General features: G+C 32.6%; 3 protein-coding genes across 3 annotated transcripts; 2 read left to right on the top strand and 1 right to left on the bottom strand.

The window, feature by feature from the left end:
- The first annotated feature begins 7,751 nt into the window (after window positions 1–7,751).
- Window positions 7,752–8,425, top strand: LOC145139591 (zeatin O-xylosyltransferase-like). The gene is made up of 2 exons (XM_079073362.1): window positions 7,752–7,770; window positions 7,986–8,425. Exons 1-2 carry the CDS (start codon window positions 7,752–7,754, stop codon window positions 8,423–8,425), a joined length of 459 nt encoding a protein of 152 aa, XP_078929488.1.
- Window positions 8,426–13,875: 5,450 nt separating this feature from the next.
- LOC145136748 (putative calcium-transporting ATPase 11, plasma membrane-type) lies at window positions 13,876–20,058 on the top strand. The gene is made up of 7 exons (XM_079070855.1): window positions 13,876–14,242; window positions 16,309–16,363; window positions 16,530–18,457; window positions 18,594–18,749; window positions 18,872–19,043; window positions 19,133–19,422; window positions 19,526–20,058. The coding sequence occupies exons 1-7, from the start codon at window positions 14,066–14,068 to the stop codon at window positions 19,835–19,837; spliced, it is 3,090 nt and encodes a 1,029-aa protein (XP_078926981.1). The 5' UTR covers window positions 13,876–14,065; the 3' UTR covers window positions 19,838–20,058.
- A 73-nt stretch (window positions 20,059–20,131) lies between these two features.
- Window positions 20,132–22,750, bottom strand: LOC145136749 (UDP-URONIC ACID TRANSPORTER 1-like). The gene is made up of 4 exons (XM_079070856.1): window positions 22,024–22,750; window positions 20,895–20,998; window positions 20,549–20,777; window positions 20,132–20,405 (listed from the first exon to the last, which is right to left on the bottom strand). The coding sequence occupies exons 1-4, from the start codon at window positions 22,501–22,503 to the stop codon at window positions 20,259–20,261; spliced, it is 960 nt and encodes a 319-aa protein (XP_078926982.1). The 5' UTR covers window positions 22,504–22,750; the 3' UTR covers window positions 20,132–20,258.
- Window positions 22,751–25,185: the final 2,435 nt, after the last annotated feature.

The following is a 25,185-nucleotide window of genomic DNA, read 5'->3' as shown; positions in this document are numbered from 1 at the left end:
GTTATTTTTAACTATTGTTATTGTAAGTTATTTTAAGCTACTTATTTGAAAACTTTTAACGATTATACAAATATCTTTAGGAAATATTTTAGTTAAACTGATATTATAATTTAGTTTTTGCATTTAGCACTACAATTTATCACTTTTAACTATTCACAAAATATTCATTGGGTTTTTTAAGTAGAACTGAAATTTATATTTAAGTTGACACTGTAATGTTATATTTATATTAACAGTTTAAGTATTTTGTCTAAACTGTTTAAAAGTTGTAGCTTTAAATTGATAATGGTTTACATACAACAACATCTTAATCTAATAAATTAAGTATAATCTGTTAAAAATTAAAGACATAACTTTATAAGTAGAAGTAAATATGTTATTTTAATATTGAAATTTAGTTTATATATGATTACACTTTCGGTTTGATATTTATTTAACCTTATGAACCAACTTATAATCATTATTAGAAAGACACTACAATTTATCACTTTTAACTATTTACAAAATATTATTTGGGTTATTTAAGTTAAACTAAAATTTATAATTAAGTTGATCCTGTAACATTATATTTAAATTTATAATTTAAGTATTTTATACAAATTGTTCAAAAGTTATAGCTTTAAAATGATAATGGTTTACACCCAAAAATATATTAAAACTAATAAATTAAGTATAATATGTTAAAAGTTAAAAAAACATAACTTTATAAGTAGAAGTAAAGATATTCTTTTAATATTGAAATTTAGTTTGTATATGATTACACTTTATGTTTGATATTTATTTAATCTTATTAACCAACTTATAACAATTATTAGGAAGAAATTGAAAAGTCATGGGAGTTTCAAATGAATATGGTGAACGGAAAAATGCATGGAAGTTTCAAATGAATGTGGTGAAATGAAAAATGCTAGCTTTGTAAGATACTAGTCGAATCCACACGCGTTGCGCGTGAATATAATCATTTAATTAAAATAGTAACATTTAACAAATTGTGATTTAATATTTATGCATGAAAAACCAATGAAAATAGCAAAACAAACTCTATAGTTACCATATTAGTTTTATCAAAAATACAATGCTATCGTACAAAACTCATGTTATCAAAACGCATTCAAGTATACCAAAACATAAAAATATAACTAACAATTTACGTCAAATACATCAGTGCTATATTTAAGTATTCATCGTCCTTCAAGACTCCATTGATATCATGTAAGAGCTTAATATTACCGATTACCAGCATAAAAAGAAACATGAACATTATGATTGGAATCGATTTCATGGTGATATATTATCGCACGTATAATTTCTGTTTCATGGAAACCCGTTAATAGAATATATAAAAAGAAAACGGAGGGTCTATTTCATAAAATCGAAATAGTAAAAGGACACATATAGTAATACTGAATCCATTAGCCCTTCCGGAAATATTCCATGAGAACTAGAGAGAGAGAGAGAGTTAGTTAGTTGTTTTGTTGTACACATATTTCCCTAAAAAGAGAGGGCTCTTGTTCACGTCTTTGGATGATCCATTAAATGGTACAATAATTTGAAGAATGGTCTTTTACTATGCCCGTTTTTAATTTAAAATCATTTTGACACTTTTGATTTCATTCGCCAATAATTAGGTTTTTATTTATGCGACTATTTTCTAATTTCAATAATGATGTTCATTTAAAATACAATTTATTTCTTTCTAACGTTATGTAATTTATAAATTGATGTTATTATCATTTAAAATTATTGTTCTTTAGTTTTAAACTACTTATTATTATTAATAAGTTAAATAATAATTTTAAGAAACACTTAATATTACTATTAAAATGTGAAACATACACTAAATAATAAACTGATAAGATAGACAATTTGAATTTCAAAAGAGACTTGCGTGGATAATATGACATATCCATGATTTTTATAATTTGATTTTATGACATATCCATGTGCGAAATCGTATGCTTTTCACCAAAAATCCGAAATTTTGAATACCAAAATCATGAAATCGCAACCTGTGAGATTCGACTTATGTAACACGCCGATGAAATCTGAAGTAAAAACGTTGAGAACATATCTTTGAATCGCATATTTGGAACTTGTGCCCTTTGTATTTTGTAAATCAAACCCATTATTTGAGTTTGTACGATCGTAGAATATTAATCCTTTATTTGGATAATAAAAAAACACTGCCTTTTAGGTTAGAGTAGATTAGGGTCAAATTTGTAAATTGCAATAAATATATAACTTCATACATACTTATAAATCTAGCATTTTTTCTTGAATCTCATGCATTTGAAACCCCCTTTTTTAACTTCATCAAACCACATTCATTTGAAACTCCATTTTTTTAACTAATGCAGCTCAAAAGTTTTCTTAATTATGATTTTTAACACTCAAAAGTTTTATAACTTATATTATGTTTAATTAATATTTAGTGAAAAGTTTACTATAAAAATGCCAATCTTTTGCGAAGACATGCATACAAATCATATACAAATTTAAGAAAGAAAACAAACTTAAAGGTTTTTGTGTTGGGTTGAGGTCTTATGACCACTTTTGGAGATATGCTATTATATTAGACCTTTTAATTTGTAAGTTTGTTATACTAATTCATTTTTATATCTTCTTTGTTTTTGGATTATTGTAATACAGTCGTTGTATATTGTGGTTTAATCGTTAATATATTGATCATTGTCGAAAATATTTAATTAAATATTTTAAATATGTTTTTTTTCTTGTTTTGTAATTGTATCATTTCAAAAAGATAATTAATTAAAACTCATACATATGTTATACTTTCCATCTCTCTCTCTCTCTCTCTCTCTATATATATATATATATATATATATATATATATATATATATAGGAAAGAGTTATTTGGAAAACAAAAAAACCCTAAAAATCATAAAAATGCATAAAAAAATACTTAGAGATCACAAAACTTTTTTTTGAAAAAATCGCAGCTTTCTATACAAATTCGTTGAAAAAAATTTTGAAATTTTTTTTTTATAAATAAAAAAAAATTGATTTTTTTTTTCAGCGAATTTGTATAGAAAGCTGCGATTTTTTCAAAAAAAAATCAAAAAAAGTGTTGTGATCTCTAAGTATTTTTTATGCATTTTTATGATTTTTAGGGTTTTTTTAGGGTTTTTTGTTTTCCATAGAACCTAAACCTATATATATATATATATATATATATATATATATATATATATATATATATATATATTATAATAGAGGTCAAAACACTTCAACCAAAATTCATTTAAAATCTAATATTTCAAATGCTTTTTAATAATGATTGTAAAAATTTTAACATGTGTTACTTAATTGATTGGTTAATAAAAATATTAATGTTTTGAAACTCCTAACTCTTAAACATATATTATTTAATTTGTTAGTTAACTAAAATATTTTTGCTACATAAAGATAACATTTTTATGTTTGGTTACTCATATTTGTTTATGTAATTAGAAAACAATGTGTACATAGAATGACTACTTCAATTTCACATAGGAATCGATACCACTAGAAATGTATGTTGTCTTTAATCGGTGGTAGGAGATCCACATATCATTTTTAATTATTTATATTAATGCTTAGTAATATCTATTTTATATTCTTATTCACCTTAATTTTTTAGGTACAAATTACGGAAGAGGATTTTCGGCGCACCAACATAAAGTCAAACGTACGTCTTGCAAAATATGTAATTAAAATTAAATATCATATTTACTAATCGACTTATTTTAAAACTCTTGATGACATTTATGTATAATGATATATTTTGTATGACTTCATTCTAAATTTCAATGTTTAATATTTGAAAGTTCATATATGAAACCTTGGATGTTTTGGTGTAATATAAATAGTGTAATACAAAGTTTATTAGTTCAATATTGTTTATTAATAGCTCATTCAAAACAACTTATTTGTTATTTTATCCAAAAAAATATTACGGACATAAGAAAAGTAGATTATGTTAATGTTATACAAAAACTTATAATATAGTGGGAACCACGGTTATAAAATTAATTAAACTTTTATAATAAAAATTTATAATTATTAATCAGTTATTTTAAATAAGTCATTTTAAATAAAATATTAATTAAGAAATATATAAAAATTTTAAATTTATTATAACTTCAAATTTAACATATAATTAGAAAATGTAAATTTGAATTTTGAAATGAGTTGCCTAATATATCTACATGACACATGACATAATATCAATGAGGAGTTGTATTAGAGTGAAACTTGGCAAAATGAGATTAAAACTATTCATTTATTAGAATAGGGATATAATATGTAATTTGATATTTATGTTTTTTGTTATTTCTTTATAAATATATTAAATTAATACATTCAAACATGTCAAGTTCATAAGTGTTATTTGGGTGATTTCAATATCGAGAATAATAAATTGAATTTTTATGTATTATTTAATATGTGGAACATTTGTTTCCATTGTCTTGACTCATGAACAGTAACTATTAAACCTTTTTACCAAAGTGTTTTTTCAAGAATGAGTTTATTTGATTGTGATTATTTAACTCTCCATATATTCTTATAACATCTTTGCAAATATATATCATCTTTTTTAACATTTAATTAATACTTTTTTTTGCAGATTCAAAGAAAAATATGGACTACAGTCATGCTAAAGAAAAGAGAAAACTTAGAAAATTATATTTGGATAAAAAAAATCCAAAAAAAATTCTTCTACGTCAGCACCTCAGAATTCATCAACCATACATGTTTTAAACATGAAAGAGAATGGTGATAGTATCAATTTCGTTTTTTATCCAACTTTTACTATTTTCGAGATTAATATATGAACGAATTAGATATCAATCTCTTAAAACGATTGATAAATCTTTTTAAGTATCTTGAAACATTTTGAATTTTTCATTATATTTTGAATACATTTTATTGTGATTTTTTTATCGTGTTCATTACTTTTGTTTTATATAACGAATGGACATGTATTATAATTATGCTAGAGAGAGAAGAAAGATTAGAAAGTTATATTTGGATAATAGAAAATCCAAAAGAGTGTCCACCGCATCAACTGTTCAAAGTCCAAATAATTCTCATGTTTTTAACATGCACACTGATGGTAATCGTTTTCCATTCCTTATAAATATATTTTTTTTTTCTTTTCATACCTTCATTTCTTATAAATAATTATATATTTTTTTAACATATGTTTATATTGTATAACAGAAATGTGCAATCCTTCTGGACAGTTGCTACCTTCAAACAACTCAAAAAATGTTGGTAACGAAAATACAAGCAACTATAAATCATTTTCATATCAACAAAGAAGCTTACAATCTCCTTCTTCAATTTGAAATGTTAGAACATCATTATCTAACATTTCCAATGGTATGAGTAATTTTCTACCACCTATTATTAATGTCATTCACTAATGTATAAAAATTCTAACAAAAATTATACTATCTAATTATTCTATCATTTTTTACAGGCGTATATAATTCTTATAATAACATCCAAACACCAATATCAAATAACAGACATTACTCTTTTTTTCCAATGACATGCAATCCATCAACTCATCGACTATAATTCAACCTTCTTCTTCTGTGAATTTAACAAGACGAACCCAGAGATTAAAAAGCAAGCCTACCAACATATCTGCAATTCCTATGTTTGACTTGACAATAGATGAAGAAGTTAATGATCAACATACACATGCAAACATAGCTAAAGGTGTATCAAAAGGTAACCATCACAAAAAAAATTATTTGAATTTATTATTATCTTAAATTTATGGAATTGTTACAGCTACATAGATAGTTATATTTGACATTGATTTTTTTAACAGATTACATTGATCATGGTGACCAGAATGTTGTATGTCAAATATGTAATGCAAAGTTATGGACGGATGAATCTATTAGAGGAAAAGATAAACATAATACAAGTTTTTCACTATATTGTGGTTATGGCAAGGTTGAGTTGCCAGATTCTAAAGAAGCGCCGCCAACTTACCTAAATCTTTATCGTTCAACAGATTCTAAATCCAAATACTTCATTAATAACATTCGTCGTTACAATTCAATGTTTCCGTTTACCTCAATGGGTGGGAAAGTTTATGCATCCATTAATATTGGAAAAGCTCCATACATATTCAGACTTGGCGGTCAAAATTATCATAGAATTGGAAGTCTATTACCCTCAAATGGATCTAAACCAAAATTCTCTCAGTTATACATATATGACACTGACAATGAGGAGTCAAATAGGCAAACAATTTTTAGGTACATATTCACACATATCAAAATTATTTTATGTTTTTTTCATTATTTTTCATTACAACTATTAACTTTTAAATTTCACTTTATTTCCAGTCGACAAGAAGATGCATCTACATCAACTTATGATTCAATTGATCTTCAAATTATACACGATTTGAAGCTTATGTTGGATTCGAATAATGTGTTGGTTCAGTCTTATAGGATGGTAAGAGATTGTTTCCAAGACAATCCTCACATTGACCTTAAGTTACGCCTTATTGGAAAAAGGATACAAGATGGAAGGACATATAACTTACCGTCTGCATATGAGGTTGCCGCTCTAATTGTTGGAGACATTGATGATTCTTTTCAAAATAGAGATATCATTGTACAAAATTCATCGGGATCTCTTGAACGTATTAGTGAATTACATCCTTCTTATCTCGCTCTTCAGTATCCACTACTCTTTCCATATGGTGATGAGGGTATATAGTAGACATCCTTCATCGAGGTCTAACAAGTTCAAGCAGCAGCAAGCGGCCTAACTGTACAATGAGAGAATTTTTTGCTTACAAAATTCAAGATAGGGTTAATAGCTTCTCATTAATTCTTAATTCAAGAAGGCTTTTCCAACAATTTTTGGTTGATGCTTATACAATGATCGAAAGCGAGAGACTTTTTTTCGTACAGAAAAAACAAAAAAATCTTAGATGTGCATCCTACGAACATCTTCGAAACGTACAAGATCAGGGGAAGACAACTTTTTCCAACACTTGACAACGTGTTATATTACCTTCTTCTTTTACTGGTGGTGTACGTTACATGCAGCAGAACTATTTAGATGCTATGTCCCTTTGTAAATGGTTTGGATATCTAGATTTTTTTTATAACTATAACATGCAATCCAAAATGGCCTGAAATCAAAAGGTTTCTTAAATACATAAATCTCAAACCTGAAGACAGGCCAGATATCCTGTGTAGGATATTTAAAATAAAGCTTGATGCAATGATTAAAGACTTGCGAGAGAAAAACTTATTCGGAAAAGTTCAAGGAGGTATGTTTGATTTTAAAATTTCAATTTTACCATCTTCATATTTATAGTATAAATACTATCATACCTAACAAAATTATTACATTACATTTATTATTTTATATTTATTATCTATTTACATTAACTTTACAGCTTGTAAAAGGTAGTCATACCATAATTAGTGCCATAGAGTTCTTTGAAATTGTCTGAGCCCAAAACTTTAATTGATGAAGGTACTTTTAAAACATTTCTTGGAATTTGAAGCTTTGAAAATGATTCTTATGAAGTAAAAATTCTTTCTTTATGTTGTATTAAAAGCTTTGCAGAAATTGAAGGATTCATTTCAGTTGGAATGGTGATCCATGTGTTCCACAACAGATACATGGAGTGGAATTGGGTGATGAATAAGGCTGGAATGCAAAGCCGGAATGGGTGAAATGCAATCAGGAATGGATTGCAGGAATGGGGGATGTGACATCAAGTACGTTTGTTTATGGTGTATTAGATGCTTATATCTGGTGTATTAGATTCTTTTATGTGATGGTTGTAATGCTATAGATAGGATACATATAGAGTACGGTTAAATAGTCGTACTCTATTAAGCATGTAATCTAATACACCACTCTACTAATACGAGCTTAACCTACGTAATATATTCATGTTTTCAACTGAATTATATTACACTTTTTCTAGTAGTGTCAGATGGGTTTAAAGACAGGGTGGAAGGGCGGGGATTGGTGGTGCCGGGGTGGGCACCACAGACTGAGATTTTAGGACATGTTGCAACCGGTGGGTTCACGAATCATTGTGGATGGAACTCATGTACAAAGTGTATATCAAGGGGAGTGCCAATGGCTACTTGGCCGATGCATTCTGATCAGCCACGAAATGCATTTTTGATAACTGATGTTCTTAGAATTGGGTTGGTGGTGAAAGATTGGGAACATAAAGATGAGTTGGTAAAGTCGGTGGTGGTGGAGGATGTTGTTAGGAGATTAATGGATTCCAAGGAAGGGGAAGAGGTGAGGAAGAGGGCGATGGAATTGGAGGACAAAGTGAAGAGGTCGTTGGCGGAGGGCGGTGAATCTCGTAAGGAGACTGAGTCGTTCATTTCCTACATAAGCAGGCATGGATAGCAATAGGTCCAAATGATTTCTTCCATGTTTCCTCTAATCCTCTTATGCATTAATGAATATATATAAGACAAAACTTCAAAAATGGTCCCTGTGGTTTTCGAAAATATCAAGTTTAATCCCTAAGTTCAAAAAACCTCACAGATGGTCCCTGTGGTTTCAAAACTTTTAACAAATGGTCCTTTTCGCTAACTCCGTTAGCTTTTGGCCGTTAAGTGAAGGGAAATTCCGTCATTTCACAAAAGAGGGACCATTTATGAAGTTTTTTGTTATTTAAAAAATATAAATATATAATAAAGGGTCCCACACACACACTCTCTCTCACACACACACACATCAAACTCAAGAACATATATCACTCTCTTCTGAAACCTCAATCGGACCAACATAGACATACACATATATTGATGATTCACTCTCCCTCCCTTTCACATACACACATTAATGATTCATTCTATCTAGTTCAATCGATGGATTAGGATCTAGCTCCACCTTTAAAGTCGTCACTATCACAACCAGATTTGGCCTTCCATTAAGACCCTCTTCTGTGAAAGAAATACCTAGCTCCCATTTATATGAAAGAAAAGTATCGACATCTTAATTACATCAAGAAAATACATAACAGAAGAAGAAATTAAAGCATGTATCCCCCTTTTATCCCTCTAATTGAATCGCATACAGCCACCCCCCAAATCAATACAAGAAACATATAACAGGCAGTTGCAATTCAAAGGGAGGTCAGTTCAAAATGTTTACAAATTCAATCTTTGAAGGAAACAAGTTATGCGATTACACTTGCTAGAAATCAAACGAACTCTTTCCACAATCCCAAAATAGGAAATCCAGGTAAAGCAAAGGTGCAATTGCAGGTATAGAAATCGGAATCGGAATGGAACATTATTCATTCTTCTACTCATGTTCTTGATCATTTTTCGTGCAACAACCAGACAAGAAGTCGATCAAGAAAAAGAAGATGAAACCGATAGCAACAAAGAAGAACATGAATCGAGACTAGTCGTTCTTTTCTAGAAATCGAACGGAAACAACAAAGATCTTTTGAAATCAACCAACAGTTTCGATCAAAAAAAACATAATCAGATGTGGAGGATTTGGTCTCGTCTTCAAAGCCACCCTCACAGACGGTCGTAAAGTCCCCATTAAATGGTTGCCCGGCGACACTGGTCAAGTTGATCGCGAATTCCAAGCGGAAGTGGAAACCCTCTTGCTTCTATGAAAGAATCGAGAGATGTTAAGAGAGGGCCGTCAACAGACTGTAACTTGTAGTTTGAATTGGAGATGGATGGTTTAAGCGATTCGACGCCTGAAAGAAGAGAATGCAGGTCATCGAAAGCCATTATGAAGTCCTGATAATGAACCTTGCAGACTTCTTCGATCTCAACCTCTTTGGATCTGCAGAAATGACGGAGGTGGTGGAGTCGGGTTTCGGGGTTACCCGAGGCGAAGGTTTTGATGATGAAAGGGGATAAGTCTTCTTCGTTTGATATGGCGGAAGATGAATTCATCGACGAAGTGAAGATCCAGTTTAAGATGGGTTCTTTTGAGAGAGAGAGAGAGAGAGAGAGAGAGAGAGAGAGGTGGTACCCATTGCATATTAAATTTTATTTATTTATTTATTTATTTTAAAAAAAGTAATAGAAAACCTCATAAATGGTCCCTGGGTAGTGAAATGACAAAAATACCCCTTACTTAACGGCTAAATGGTAATAGAGTGAGCCGGAAGGACCAAATGTTAAAAGTTTTGAAACCACAGGGACCATCTGTGAGGTTTTTTGAACTTAGGGATTAAACTTGATATTTTTGAAAACCACATGAACCATTTTTGAAGTTTTGTCTATATATAATTAGTAACTCATTGATATGCTTAATTCTCAACTGTTTCAAAAATTTTCTTGTTTTGAAAACATTGTTTTGTTCACACTTCCTCGGAATTCTTGATACTAAGAAAACATTAATTACTAAAGGATAGCTTGGGTGAGTTAGAAAAAATGTTGTCTAGCAAATACATAAGGTCTTGGTGTTGGTAGCTTGTTTTCTTTCGGTCAGGTGTTTCTCTATAAATGGAAGTTGACCTTTTTCCAAGATGATCAAGCTTTATAAGTTCGGATTATAAAATAATTTCATAGAGCAATGGGTGTTTTAGGCAATCGATGATTAGAGGTTCATCTTATAGCACTCCTTGGGTGAACTTAGAGCTCTTATGATGAACAGATCAGTGAGAAATGGAAAAAGAGCTATGTTTTTTTTGTAGATATTTGGATATGTAGTCTTCCATTTAAACAAACATTACCTTAAAAATTTTCTCTTGAGATAAACATATAGTCTTCGGTTTACAATGGAGTTTCGACTCCTTGTTAGCATTCTTTCTTATGTAGCCACCTAGAGGGGTACATAAGAGGAGCAATGGTGTGAAATGGGTAGTTTACTTCATTTTTTTCATCTATGATAACATGATGGATGGACGTGGAATTTAGACTCAGTGTGTACTTTCTCGATCTCTACGACGAGGTCCTAGGTAGACTTGAGCAATTTGGTTACGGAGAATACTTCTATAGTTCTATGAGACTGAAGTTTTTTGTTCTTATCAAGTTGAACATTTTGGCTTAGAGATTGCGGTTAAAAAGATTGTTTAAAAGATTAATGAGCCTTGACGCCTTGTTGATATAGGTTTAAATGTTAACCGAGTTGTTTGTCCTATTTTTATTTCTCATAATGAGAGAGTGGATCGTATTTTTAGTACTTGCGATGTTAGGGGCTTCTATTTGGTGCTCTATAGCTTACTTGGTGGGGTTTGGATAATCTAAATGTTAGTTTGGTCTCAGAGTCTGTGACTTGGGTGGATAAACCGAAACCTAGCGTCGTAGAATGAAAATGTTTCGATACAAATGTAGCTTTTGGTTATATGGAGCTTTCATGACGTTATGTTGGTAGCACTAAGATGCGAAAAGTATGAGTGGTTGCATAAACCTTCATTTATTATATTGGTTTTATAATGTTTTTATCATCAAGTATCTTGTTAGATTTTTATACAAAATACTAGTTTATAACCCGTGGGAACCGTGGTTACAAAACTAATTATACTTTCATAGTAAAAATTCGAAGTACTGTTTTTATATTTAGGTTAAAGATTATTATCAGCTCCTATATTAATCAAGTATCTTGTTAGCTTTTTATAAAGATCTCATCAAGTATCTTGTTAGCTTTTTATACAAAGTACTGTTTTTATTTTATATTTTTTGAATCATATGAATTTGATGTATTCATATATGATTGTTTTATTCATGCATTAATAAACATTGTTTTTTGGTTTATTCATATGTGAATAAAGAGTGCCTTTGTGTTTATTATTGATTATAATAAAGTGTCACTAGATTGACTTAGATTTCATAATTTTTTATCAGTTAAATCTTCGAGTTCAGTAGATGATTGTAGTAATGTAATTGGAGAACATGTCTATAAGCCAGATGTATCTGTTTAATTTATTCCATTTGAAGGTTTAATCTTCAAATCATTAAAGTTGGCCAACAAAATGTATTCTGAATATGCTGAAATTTGTGGTTTTGATATGGGACTAAGCACACAGACAATGTTTGATAACAATATTATAAAGAAGAAACATGTTATATGTAATCGTGGTGGCAAACAGAAAAAGAAATCTTGTGACACATTGGGTACAAGTGGTGTTAGGAGGAAACGAAATTCAAATTCAAGAGTTATTGGTTGTCAAGCAAAGATTATATTTGAATTTGTGTATGAAACTCTAGATTATAAAGTTTTTTAGTTTGATGAACTTCACAACCATCCACTTGAGATGAGAAGTGATTTAAAAAAAGCGAGACAAATGTTATATTCAGAAAAAGAGTTTATAGTGCGTGTTTCCAAATCAAAAATAGGCCAAAATATGGCTTATAAGTTGAGGGCAAGTCTGAGAGGTAGGTATGAGTTTGTAAAGCCCAAGGTAGTTGACTATAAAAATTTAATGAGAGATATCAACAAGGTTATAGGTTATAAATATGAGCAATTGATAGTAAACACAATGAATGACCGTCGAACTCACTATCCAAATTACTTTTGCGTTTAATTGTCAATATGATGTTTTGGACTCTATGTTTTGGGCTGACGAAATGGAGAAGACATATTATGTTGAATTTGATGATGTTATCTCATTTGATGCGACTTTCCGAACAAACAAGTAAGTTATTTTATCTAGTTTTTTATAGCTTATTCATATATGAATATTTTAACTATATGTTTAGTGTCCCGTTTTGAATATTGAAATTATTTTAATATAATTTTATATTCATGTTTTATTATTATTATTATTATTATTATTATTATTATATATTGTAACTCTATTCATACATGAATAGTTTTATATTCACTTATGAATACATCAAAAACTAACTTTAATGAACACTTTTTTTTTGTGTGTTATAGGGTATCGAATGGTTTTTGTTTCATTTACTGCTATTGACCATCATAAAAAATCAATTACTGTTGGAGCGGGGTTGCTAAGAAATGAAAACATTGAGTCCTACTATTGGTTGCTTAAAACGTTTCTTAAAACTCATGGGAAAGAAACAACACTAGTTTTAACCGATCAAGATGTGACAATAAAACAAGTTATTGAGAATGTGTTTCCTAATTCAAAGCACCGATTATGTATATAATCTAAGAAACCTGATTTTCAGATTCAATTTTGATGATTTTCCTATTTAAAATGTAAAATGTTACTTTAATGACATATTGCCTGAAAAATTGATGACCAATTCGGAATAAACATCAAATTTGGTTGTGTCACGGTATCAATTTTCATTTCTAACAATACTACAAACAATTTTCATAATTTATTTTAAAATCATCTTTAAATTCGCAAACTCTTAAAATTTTCATTCTTAATTGTATTTATTTAGCTATATGAGGTTGTTCTCAAAAAAGTCAAAATTGGTGTTGTCCTAAATGATTGAGATCGTTTGAAATTATTAATATCAAATAATGTATCTACTGAATTTTTTTATTTGTAATTTGGTGATAAAGTCAAAATGTTTATTGATAAAATAAAGTCATAAAAATTGATGAATATCAAATACTTTAAACTATAATACCTGATAAATTTGACTCAATTATTCTTTATTTTTACTATAAAACATTTAATGGTGACCCGTAAATGTGGTTGACTAGTAAAACATTATGAAATGAATACAAAGCGAACCAAATTTTATTATCACATACCTCAACTATGTTATATAAGTTGCTATTTTTTTGTTCAAATAAAGATGTTGAAAATGATTTATATGGCTTCACATAAAAATTTCTAATCTACAAAATTGTATATAAAACGTTCTTTTAGTACAAACTAAAATAAAATTATCTCTCTTTTATATAAAATGTCCCAATCTAAAGATCAAATTCAGAGCGGGTTCGATTGACCATGAGTGAGACACCGAGGCGCGTTTCGATCTGTGATCAGTCATTATTGCTGATCTGGTCTTCCATTGGTCTATTCGACCTTAACAACCACTTGCTTTTGGCTCCCCGAAGCTTCAAAATACTCACTGTTTTTTCTGTTTCGATTAAGTTCCTTGATCTTCCTCACTCTCTCGCTAAACTGATCAACTATCTGCAATGGTGGAAAGCTACCTAGGCGACGAGTTTCATCTTCCGCCTAAGAATCCGTCGGACGAAGCACTGAAGAACTGGCGCAAAGCCTGCTACCTCGTCAAGAACCGTAGCCGAAGATTCCGGCATGTCGCAGACCTCCCTAAGCGGTCTATTCATCGGGATAGGATTTCCAAAATCAAGGTTCCATTCCTCTCCTTTAACCTTCCAACCTAATTACATATTTTGTCGATTGAATGATTTCAGATCTGTGTGTTTTAATGTATATATGCTCTGTGTGTGAAAAAAGTAAATCACTGAAATCATCTGGTAAATACAACAGTCGAAACGATTATTCGATTATAAGTTATAACCATCGACATTAAAAACTACTGATTCCTGATTGGAGAGTTATGAAAATGCTGGATTCTTTTTCCTTTATCTATCGTTCTTAGTTTTTCGAGCATACATATCACTGTTCTTCATTATACCCAAAATCTATTGAAATGAACAAATTTAGTTGTTAGTTTATTATGTGTCTATGGTAATTTATTTGTAATACAAAAGGTTGGATCAGATCCCGTAGATTATCAAAAGAAAATGCCTTCACGTTTAGACAACTTTTAGTTTGAAACACCATACTTGTTTTTATTGACTTCTGACATTGTTTTTGATGATGATGAGACATTCATGATAATTATCTTTATCTTTGCGTTATAATGTTATTTATGTGGTATAGAGACTATTGAGGGATCACGATCATACAACATTATGATAAATAAATTCTATATGAAATATAATAAAATGATAACAGTGAAGATGCTGTGTTTGCGGGGTCGGAGAAATAACAAAATTGGCAAATATCTATATATAGTATATTATTTTAAGGTTTTTCCTTATCGTGACCACTCGGCTCATGTTAGCGAAACCTGTATTTCCCACTCGTTATTGTAACTTTTTCCCAAAGAACCTTATTTCTTCAGTATTTTAAGAAGAAAAAAAATATAGCCCAAACATGACTTTTTGTTCGGAAAGTAACCTTTCTATTATTATTTTTAATTGGGTAAGGAATCATATTCGTGAAGTTTATCAGATGCGTCTTTCATAATTCCGTTAAATTTATAGATTGATAATCGTTATCTTTTTTCTTTAAAATATTAAGCCTTGATTTAGATTTTAGAGGCTGTTGTAACTACCTTGGTTGTTTGGTGGAGACAACTTGTTGAGCCTAACCAACATCAACATATAAATGCTTTTCATAAATTTGGTCAAGCACTTAAAGTCCATGGTAAAATGTATTTAAATTCTTCGAAAGAGAAAATGTTTATATTAAACTTAAGGTAAACTTTCAAATAATATAATGATTCTAACTATATCTATTTTTTATTTTCTTAACATAATGTTTCTATCAGGTGATAAATTTTTCAAGATCCCTTTATCCAAAATAGAAGTTACTTAGGAAATTTAACCAATATTTCAGAAAAGAACCTTCAGACTTGTGACAGCTTCCTCGAAATTTCTCTCCATTTTTCATAGACTTTTGAGCTCCACTAATTAAAATCTCCAATCATCGATTGCTTTGCCACATTATATCTCCACTATAACTTTATCATACCAAATATTATTAACTTAAATCATCTCAATCATTGTCATTTTTAAAAGCTTTTTACAAAATTAACTAAAATTATTTTATAAATCCTGTTATCTAATTTTTAACGGCATCCAGCCTATGGACAAAAGACAAGAAAATGGTTAAAAAGGTTGTAAGTTACTCAATCCATAGTTTTGAGCATACGATGATTTACGTAATTTACAAAATTAAGAAACAAAGACACATAAATAGTGAATACTGATCGGTTCTGTTGACTTCATGGAATAAATTCATGATAAATTTTGGAATTACAAAATATCCTCACGCCTTTAATAAATCATTTTAAATTGGGTAAGTTGTGAACTGAATACAAACTTATCTTTCGTAGTTGTTTTTTTTTTTTTTTTTTGTTCCTGGCTTATTTTTGCACACATGTTCAGTTCTATTATGAAGTTTGAAGTGTGTACTTTCAGTCTTCATCTTCTTCCTATCTCTCACTTTAGTTTCACCAAGTTCTCCCTTTGTATGCAATGTTCATACTTACAAATATTAATTGGAACTTTATTTACTATGTATTAAAATATTAATCTTAACTACCCAAACCACCTCATGTGACTATAGTTACATTCATATGATAAAAAGCTAATAATGTTCTCTCTTTTTTCTTCAACGTTCCCAGGAAAACCTGCGGGTTAGCTTTTACACTGTGAGAGCAGCATTGCGATTTATGGATGGTATGCTACTGCTTCTTGCGATAATTGAAATGCTGCATGAAATCAATCAACCGTTTCTTTCTAATTAAACTTCTAATTAACGATCCGAGTTCTGTTATGTCTTTATCCATTATACATTCATTAAATAACAAATTAATACCACTTTATTACAATCCTGTCTCAACAGGCGCTCCTCATTTAGAAAATCATCAAACACCAGATGCAAAAGCTTCCGACATCCGTAATAATCCAGATAACCTCGCATCCATGGTTCAAAATTATAGCATCAAAACCTTACGATCGCTGGGTGGAGTTGACGGAGTCGCTAAAGCCATAGACGTATCTATAGATGAAGGCGTCAAATCCACGGATTTATCCATTAGACAAGACACTTACGGCGTCAACAAATACACAGAAAAGCCTTCGAAAAGCTTTTTTATGTTCGTCTGGGAGGCTCTTCATGATCTAACTCTCATCATCCTTATAGTGTGTGCAGTTGTTTCCATAGGTGTAGGCTTCGCCACCGAAGGTTTTCCAGATGGAATATACGATGGATTGGGAATCCTTCTTAGTATTTTACTAGTAGTTACCGTTACTGCCGTTAGCGACTACAGACAATCCTTACAATTCAAGGATTTAGACAAGGAAAAGAAGAAGATTTCATGTCACGTAACCAGAGATGGATACCGGAAAAAGGTCTCCATTTACGATTTGGTTGTCGGAGACGTCGTCCATTTATCAATCGGCGATCAAGTTCCGGCCGACGGGATATTCATATCTGGATACAGTTTGTTAATCGACGAATCTAGTTTGACCGGAGAGAGCCGTGCAGTCAACGTAGACGAGACTAAACCGTTTCTTCTCGGTGGGACCAAAGTCCAAGACGGCTCAGCCAAGATGCTTATAGCCGCCGTCGGGATGAGAACCGAATGGGGAAAATTAATGGAAACTTTAAGCGAAGAGGGAGAAACCGAAACCCCACTTCAAGTCAAATTAAACGGCGTCGCTACAATCATCGGTAAAATCGGGTTGATCTTCGCAGTGTTGACTTTTCTTGTGTTGACTATCCGGTTCTTAATAGAAAAAGCATTGCGACAAGAGTTTTCAAGCTGGAATTCGAGTGACGCATTAACTATGTTAGACTATTTTGCCACTGCAGTAACCATTATCGTTGTTGCTGTCCCGGAAGGACTACCATTAGCCGTGACTTTAAGTCTCGCGTTTGCTATGAAAAAATTGATGAACGACAAGGCACTCGTGAGACATCTATCTGCATGTGAAACAATGGGTTCTTCCACCAACATATGCACCGATAAAACCGGGACTTTAACCACAAATCATATGGTCGTCGACAAAATATACGTATCCGGTAAGACAAAAGACGTAAAAGCCCCTCCGGAACTCCCCGAAAACGTGTTGACCGTTCTCTTACAGTGTATATTCGAATGTACAAGTTCCGAAGTGGTCAAGGGTACGGATGGGAAAACTTCAATTTTAGGCACTCCGACAGAATCTGCGATTTTGGAATATGGATTACATTTAGGTGGTGATTTTGTGACGGTTCGTAGCGAGATTAAGCTACTAAAAATGGAGCCGTTTAATTCTTCCAAAAAGAGAATGTCGGTCATTACGAAACTGCCCGGCGGGCAGATACGCGCGTTTATCAAAGGCGCGTCTGAAATAGTATTAGGAATGTGTGACAAGTTATTGGATGGAAGTGGAGAAAGTGTTGTAATGTCTGAAGAGAAAGTGAGATTTATTACGAGTGTTATAAATGGGTTTGCGAGCAATGCTTTGAGGACTCTTTGTTTGGCTTATGTTGATGGGGAAGGGGAAGGTGAGTTTGATATGAAAAAAGAGTTGCCCGATTGTGGGTATACGTTGATTGCGGTTGTTGGTATTAAGGATCCGCTTAGGCCAGGGGTTAAGGAAGCGGTGGAGATTTGTTTAGCAGCTGGGATTACTGTGCGTATGGTTACGGGTGATAATATTAACACAGCTCGAGCCATTGCCAAGGAATGTGGTATACTGACTGATGGTGGGTTAGCCATTGAAGGGCCAGTGTTTCGAGCTAAATCAGATGCAGAAAAGCGTGAACTAGCACCGAGAATTCAGGTACAAACAAAAAAACGTGGTAATGGCTAGATCAAATGTAACTATTTTTTTTTTTCCCTTTATTTTGAAACTCAGGAGAATAGGTCGTTAGTTCTCCAAGACAAGTAATGATTCACAATCCTTAAATACATTACAGGTAATGGCTAGATCATCACCAACAGACAAGTTAAAGCTTGTAGAGCATTTGAGGGGTCTGTCTGAAGTTGTTGCAGTCACAGGTGATGGGACAAATGATGCTCCAGCTTTACATGAATCAGATATTGGATTCGCCATGGGTATAGCAGGAACAGAGGTTGGTTTGTACCTCATATTCATGTCAATTTAGTATAAAAAACTTAAGTTAATGAAAACACAATCCCATATATAATATATTGGTTTGTGTCTGTCATAAGTCATCTGTCATCTCATCTGTAGGTTGCAAAAGAACAAGCTGATGTAATCGTGTTGGACGATGATTTTGCAACAATTGTAAAAGTAGCAAAATGGGGACGTGCTGTTTACATAAACATTCAGAAGTTTGTTCAGTTTCAGTTAACTGTCAACATCGTTGCTCTAATGATTAATTTTGTTTCAGCCTGCATTACAGGTTTGTTCAATCGTCTTCTTTATTAGTCATTCTTTGCTTTCTCACATGTTCTGTGCTTACATAGTTGCATGGATATGAATTTTTTTCAGGGTCTGCACCCCTTACTGCTGTGCAGTTGCTATGGGTGAACCTGATCATGGACACTTTAGGTGCATTGGCTCTAGCCACTGAACCACCAAATGATGGACTCATGAACAGGCCACCTGTTAAACGAACCGAAAGTTTTATTACAAAGACCATGTGGCGAAATATTATTGGCCAAAGTATTTACCAAATGGTTGTCCTTTTCGTCTTGAATTTCGCCGGAAAATCCATTCTCAATTTGGACTCAACTGAAATCCTCAATACCTTCATCTTCAACACCTTTGTCTTCTGTCAGGTACAATTTATCTTTTTTTTTTTTTTGAAAATGGCAACGTACTTTTTCATTTACTTGTGTTGTGCATTCTAACAGTTTTTTTTGGATAATTGTGTATGTGTAGGTCTTTAATGAAGTAAACAGCCGGGACATTCATAAGATAAACGTGTTTCATGGCATGTTGAGCAGTTGGATTTTCGTTGGTGTCATGGTGTCTACTGTTGTTTTTCAAGTTATCATTGTGGAGTTCCTTGGCACTTTTGCAAGCACTGTGCCACTAGACTGGGAACTCTGGGCACTTAGCATTGCAATTGGGTTCTTGAGCATGCCAATTGCCATTGTTTTGAAGTGCATTCCTGTTGAGAAGTCGCCCGTGAAACAACCCAAACAACATGATGGTTATGAAATCGTCGCTGGTGGCCCAGAAGGTGCTTGATGAAATGCCAAAAAGAACATAAACAAACCCAACTTCAGGTTTATGAAGCATTTATAATTACAAGGGGTACTTCTCAACTGTTTCATTTTTTTGTGGTGGTTAGACAAACAACCCTAGCAATAGCTCAAAGCTTCCATAACACAACAATTTTGATGCACCCGTATGTACCATTTGGAATTTCGAATTTTGCATCATCTAATTCATGCAAAATCTAAGCATAATCATCTCCAAGCAGTAACAATTATACAACACATATCAACTTCACTCCCCCACAAAATGAAGACCATGATTGGCATCTAACGCAATTATATATAAGAATGGGGACACTATAATTGGCATCTAACTCTTCCCAATAATAAACGGAGCTAGATCAAATTCTCTCATAAGCTCTACTATACTGACTAAATTGCAAACATCATTTTCATTTGTATCTCCTTTTGGCTTCTCCATAAGCAATCACACCCATAACAGTCAAGGAGTAGCCAGCTATACCTAAAGGAGTAACCGGATTACGGAAAATGAGTATTGAGATAACAACCGCTACAGCACCTTTAGCATTCCCTAATACCTGACCATACCATATACAATACTTCAACTTAATTTGTAGTATAAAAAAGAAAGAATCATGGCTAAATTCGCAAGCTCGATCCATGAATATGGACTAAGTTTGAATTCAAAAGTCAAAACAGAAAGCAAGAAGAAACAAGCAACCTGTAGAGTTAGTGCACTTGTGTGCTTGGTGACCAAAAAGTTGGTCAAGTTAGCAGCATAAGCCATGGTTGAATTCACGGAAAGCAGTAGCCACATGAATCTATGCTTTAACCCGAGAGCAATGGTGGCATCTAACACATCTGGCTCCATTATAAGTGCTGTTGGCAATAAAAACACAACAGCCATTGGGGACATATAAAGCAAAAGGTTCATTGAATTTAACTTCTCCCTGCAACAATAAAATCATTAAATGTACATTCACATACTTGACTCCATTGACATACTCCAAGTGAAGAACAAATTTACATATATACCCTTAGCAGAAAGTAGAAGTTAATTTATTTACCCCTCTGAAGAAAGTAGGATACCCTGAAGAACAGACTTGAAGGCCCTAGCAGCAGTTGCACTTATGCACATGATAAATCCATACAGCTGAAAACTTGGTTCACCCTGTAATAACAAACAATTTGACTTGTTATTTTTGCCTCACTTAAACAAAATCTCAACATTACTCTCCATGCAAATGCCTAATTTGTTGTTTCTTTTTTACTTAATACAGTAATGTAGATAAAGTATAAGCTGTTACAGATGGAAGCTTTTATATACTATGTTGATTAAGATGCCAATTGCATTCAGAGGATTGGGTTGACATGTTTTTCAACAAAAAGATGAAAATGAGATTTAATGAGAAGTTACAAAAAATAAATAATAATAATTAATTAATTATTAAAAAAAAAAAAAAAACAAACAAACAAGCCTATATGGGTTCAATGAAGATGTCAAAGAAAATGTAAACACATCCCTGGCCACCCCAACGACTAAAACATAGGGAATACAACAACAAAACCTATAAGGGGGAAACATATACAGACAATAAAACATAAAGCAGGTATACAGACATTATATAAAGAAAGTGTAAAGCATGTATATACATAGGGAATACAAAGAAACATAGGAAATACAACAAGACCCATAAAGGGGAAGCAGATACTGACAATAAAAACATAAAACAGGTATACAGACATTATATAAAAAAAAATGTAAACACATCAATGGCCACCCGACAACCAAAACATAGAGAATACAACGAAAAAAACCAAAAAGGGAAGAATTCACAGACAATAAAGCATAAAGCATGTATAAAGACATTAAAGCATAAATGCTAACATTTTCCTTATATGTATTTAAATTGATGCTTTTATTGTTTAGCTCAAAAAGTTTCCATAATAAACGTCTCCATATATAGATTAATCAAGTTATGGACTTCTTTATATTAACATGGCAAATTGGCAAATACTTTATGAACTTCAAATTCAAGAACGAATTCAATTGACTCTTAAAAGTCAAGATTGGCAATCTATAATGGCATATATGGCAAGATTAAAACCCAGATCATAAACCACTAAAATAAATCTTATCTTAATTCTATCATTTTAGTAAAATAAGACGTGAACATGACATTATTAGATACATACCCCGCTTGCAATTACAACGCCAGTAACAACAGGAACAAGAGCACCATAAGTAATCCATGCTTCTCTTTTGAAGGTCATCATATAGGCAAACAGGGCGGTGAAAAACGGCGTCGTTGCACCGATGGCTTGATTGAAGGAAACAGGAAGAAATCTGAGAGAAATATTCCCTCCGACAACCGACCCACAAAAAACAACACTCAGGGTGGCAATCCTTAAAAACTGCGACCTAGATTTGATCTTCTGAAACGGCACAACTTTGAGGAACACAATGGAGATATAGCTGAGGATGCCGGAAGCTGACATATGACACATTGTGAGGAAAATTGGGAATCTGAAGCCATAACCGGAGAGCAAGAACTTGTTGAGGAGAAGAACGCCGATGTTTGATGAGTACCAGAGGAATATGAGTAATGAGACGAACACAAATTGGTTTGATGATGATGGTGAGATTGATGATGATGAGGAGGTCGTAGGTAACATTTTTTCTGGGTTTTTCCCTTGAAAAATTCAAGGATTTGAAGGAGGAGGAAGAAGGTGGGAAGTCATTGGGGTTGAAACAATGATGGCAAAAACATTCGATTTCAGGTATCTAAAAATTACTTGGAATTCAACGTGATGATTTGTGCGGTGAAATTATCGTGGCATTTGGGCAGGTGAGGTGGGATGGAGGTTTTTGAGGAGGCAGTGTGTCAATGTCATAAGGCAAACAATCGGATCAAAACGCCAATTTGTTTGATTTGTGATAAGGAAGGGTGGTGTCATTACTTTCTTTTATAAATGTCATATTAGCCAATCAAACTTTTTGCGTTTTTTTTAAAAGGTCACTAAACTATTTTTTTTTGCACATTAAAGGAATATACTTCATTTGACCGTTTAATTACATCCTTTTACCGATTGTAAAAGGTTTATCCCATATTTTGTTGACATGTGGCACCACCGTGGAATATTACTGTTGTAATCTTGGTCCCCAAGAATTGCCAAGTCATCGTTAATGGTCCCCCTTATAAATCCGTCTTCCCCTAAATCCGTCTTCCCCACCACTTTGTTACCCTAATCCGTAACTTTCACATAATACAACCGACTTCGTTTTTTTCCCACCTATAAGTCAAGGAGATGGCCTCTGAAGAAAGCTTCTCCTATGGTGGTTTCAGAGCTTTGGAACTAGACTTACCAACTGATTACGAACTTCACGACATGGAAACCCAAGTGCAGACGGAGGAATTGAGAGATGAGATGCGACAACAGCTTGGCGAGTTTAAAGAGGAGATACGCTACTTGAAAAGGAAAGTGACCATGATGGGTGTTGTTGGAGTTGTAGTGATGTCGTTGATCGGAGTTCGTGTTTGTGTCGACTGCAGTGGATGGGGATTTTTGGTGGGTGTAGTTTATTTCGTAGCTAGCACGATGGCGATTAGTCTCTTTTGGGTTATCAGGGTTGTCGAAGGTTATGTGTTGTTGGTTATTTTGACTAGTGGTGCCCATTGACGATGTAATGGTTTTTAGAACCAAATTTTTGGGGGGGTTTTTTGTAAGACAATAACCTCAGTTGTAATGGATGAATGAAATGAAATGTAGTTCCTATTATAACCATTGTTTTGCTTTGCATATGATGTTATGCTTTGTAATGAAATATACCATAGTTTGATGTTATCCTTTTGTTCAAGTTTTGCTTTTCTATCGTTATTAATCGGATTGCTCTTATGTTAATTGTTTATGACATTTGCCCATTTTTTTTATGTGCTACCACATTGTTATGTGGAAGTACATTGTTATATGAAAGTACTTTGTGAATTACCTTGGAAGTACAATTATAAACAAACATTCATGTTATGTTTTAAACTAAAGAAACTAACATTCATGTTTCAAACGAATAACAAACATCCATGCATTCATTAATGTCATAACTTGGTGTTTTAAAGACACGTTAACAAACTAAACAAGACCATAACAACAAGACACCTTAAATAAAGACCTTGCATTGTAACTAACATACTCCAAAAACAAAACACCTTTAATCCAAGTTCATTGGTTTGCTTGATGTATCACCTTCACCGTTTTTGCCAACAACCTTTTTTGCCAACTTTTTCTTTAGTATCCTCTCTGACTTTTTCCTTAATTTCCACGTACCTACTTCTTTACCATTCTTCTTAGTCACACCACTTGTTGACCCACATTCACCTTCTCACGTTTTGAAACGAATTCCACTTCCATTATTACCTTCACCCTTTCCTTTTTTCCCCCTTTGCCCTTTGCCCTTGACCCTTCCCTTTCTTTAATGCACTAGTTTCACCTTCACCTTATGCCTTCCTCTTTTTGACATGAATTTTTTGGGGCTTTGACACTGCATCACATGTTGAGTTATTGTGGCCTGGTTTCTTACAAACACCACAAACCATCTTTTTCCCTGCCTTGGATACTTTATGTGATCCACTAACCTCAGTACTGTCCCTCTTTCTCTTAATAGTGGGTCTCCCTGGCATCTTCCTTTTCAATGGTGGCAAAGGTGGTATGTAGTCTGTTGGGGGCCACATTGCACTCCCATTCATGCTTCCTATTGAGTACTTGTAGGTGTTCATATATATGCAAGCACGATATAAAGGATCAACAAATGCCTCTACATCTCTATTTACATAACTAATGGTTGCCACTGAGTGTACACACCCATATCCATTCATTTGCCAAATCCTACAAGTACATGTTTTCTTTTCCAAATCAACTCCATAAGACTCTCCCAAGTTTCTTGTTTCAAATGTATTCAGGCCACTAGGAAGCACTTGCCGGTACCTACAAATAATCACAGTTACCGGGGCTAATAAAGTACGTTGGTTGGATATTCAATTCATTTATAGTGAATATTAAAGTACCTTTGTTGGATCTTCAATTCATTTATGGCAAGCCTTATGTTTGGACATACATTAAACTGTCCTCATCCACTTCCTTTCTACCTTAAACTACACATCCTCTGCATCACATATAGTCTAATATCCTCCAACATTGTAATAATTGGCTTCTTCCTAGCATCCAATATAACATTGTTAAAGCTTTTAGACAACCCATTCTCAGCTGCATCACAGCCCCTTCCTATTTTAAAAAATGCTCTTGACCATGAGTTTGGATTCCTTCCCATAAGATGCACATAAGCAGCAGGGCTAATCATTTGAA

Source organism: Lactuca virosa, chromosome 9 (genome assembly GCF_052849685.1).
Source record: "Lactuca virosa cultivar CGN04683 chromosome 9, Lactuca_virosa_CGN04683_v6, whole genome shotgun sequence".
NCBI classification, from domain to species: Eukaryota; Viridiplantae; Streptophyta; class Magnoliopsida; order Asterales; family Asteraceae; genus Lactuca; species Lactuca virosa.
This window is presented reverse-complemented; position numbering and strand designations above follow the sequence as displayed.

Excerpts from the sequence above, each read along its gene's own strand:
- LOC145136748 (XM_079070855.1), top strand. The coding sequence starts at position 14,066 with ATGGTGGAAAGCTACCTAGGCGACGAGTTTCATCTTCCGCCTAAGAAT. Across the intron at positions 19,044-19,132 it reads TGTTTCAGCCTGCATTACAG|GGTCTGCACCCCTTACTGCT; the intron begins GTTTGTTCAATC and ends AATTTTTTTCAG. Across the intron at positions 19,423-19,525 it reads ACACCTTTGTCTTCTGTCAG|GTCTTTAATGAAGTAAACAG; the intron begins GTACAATTTATC and ends GTGTATGTGTAG.
- LOC145136749 (XM_079070856.1), bottom strand. The coding sequence starts at position 22,503 with ATGTTACCTACGACCTCCTCATCATCATCAATCTCACCATCATCATCA. Across the intron at positions 20,778-20,894 it reads ATCCTACTTTCTTCAGAGGG|GGAGAAGTTAAATTCAATGA; the intron begins GTAAATAAATTA and ends TTATTGTTGCAG. Across the intron at positions 20,406-20,548 it reads CAAGTGCACTAACTCTACAG|GTATTAGGGAATGCTAAAGG; the intron begins GTTGCTTGTTTC and ends TGGTATGGTCAG.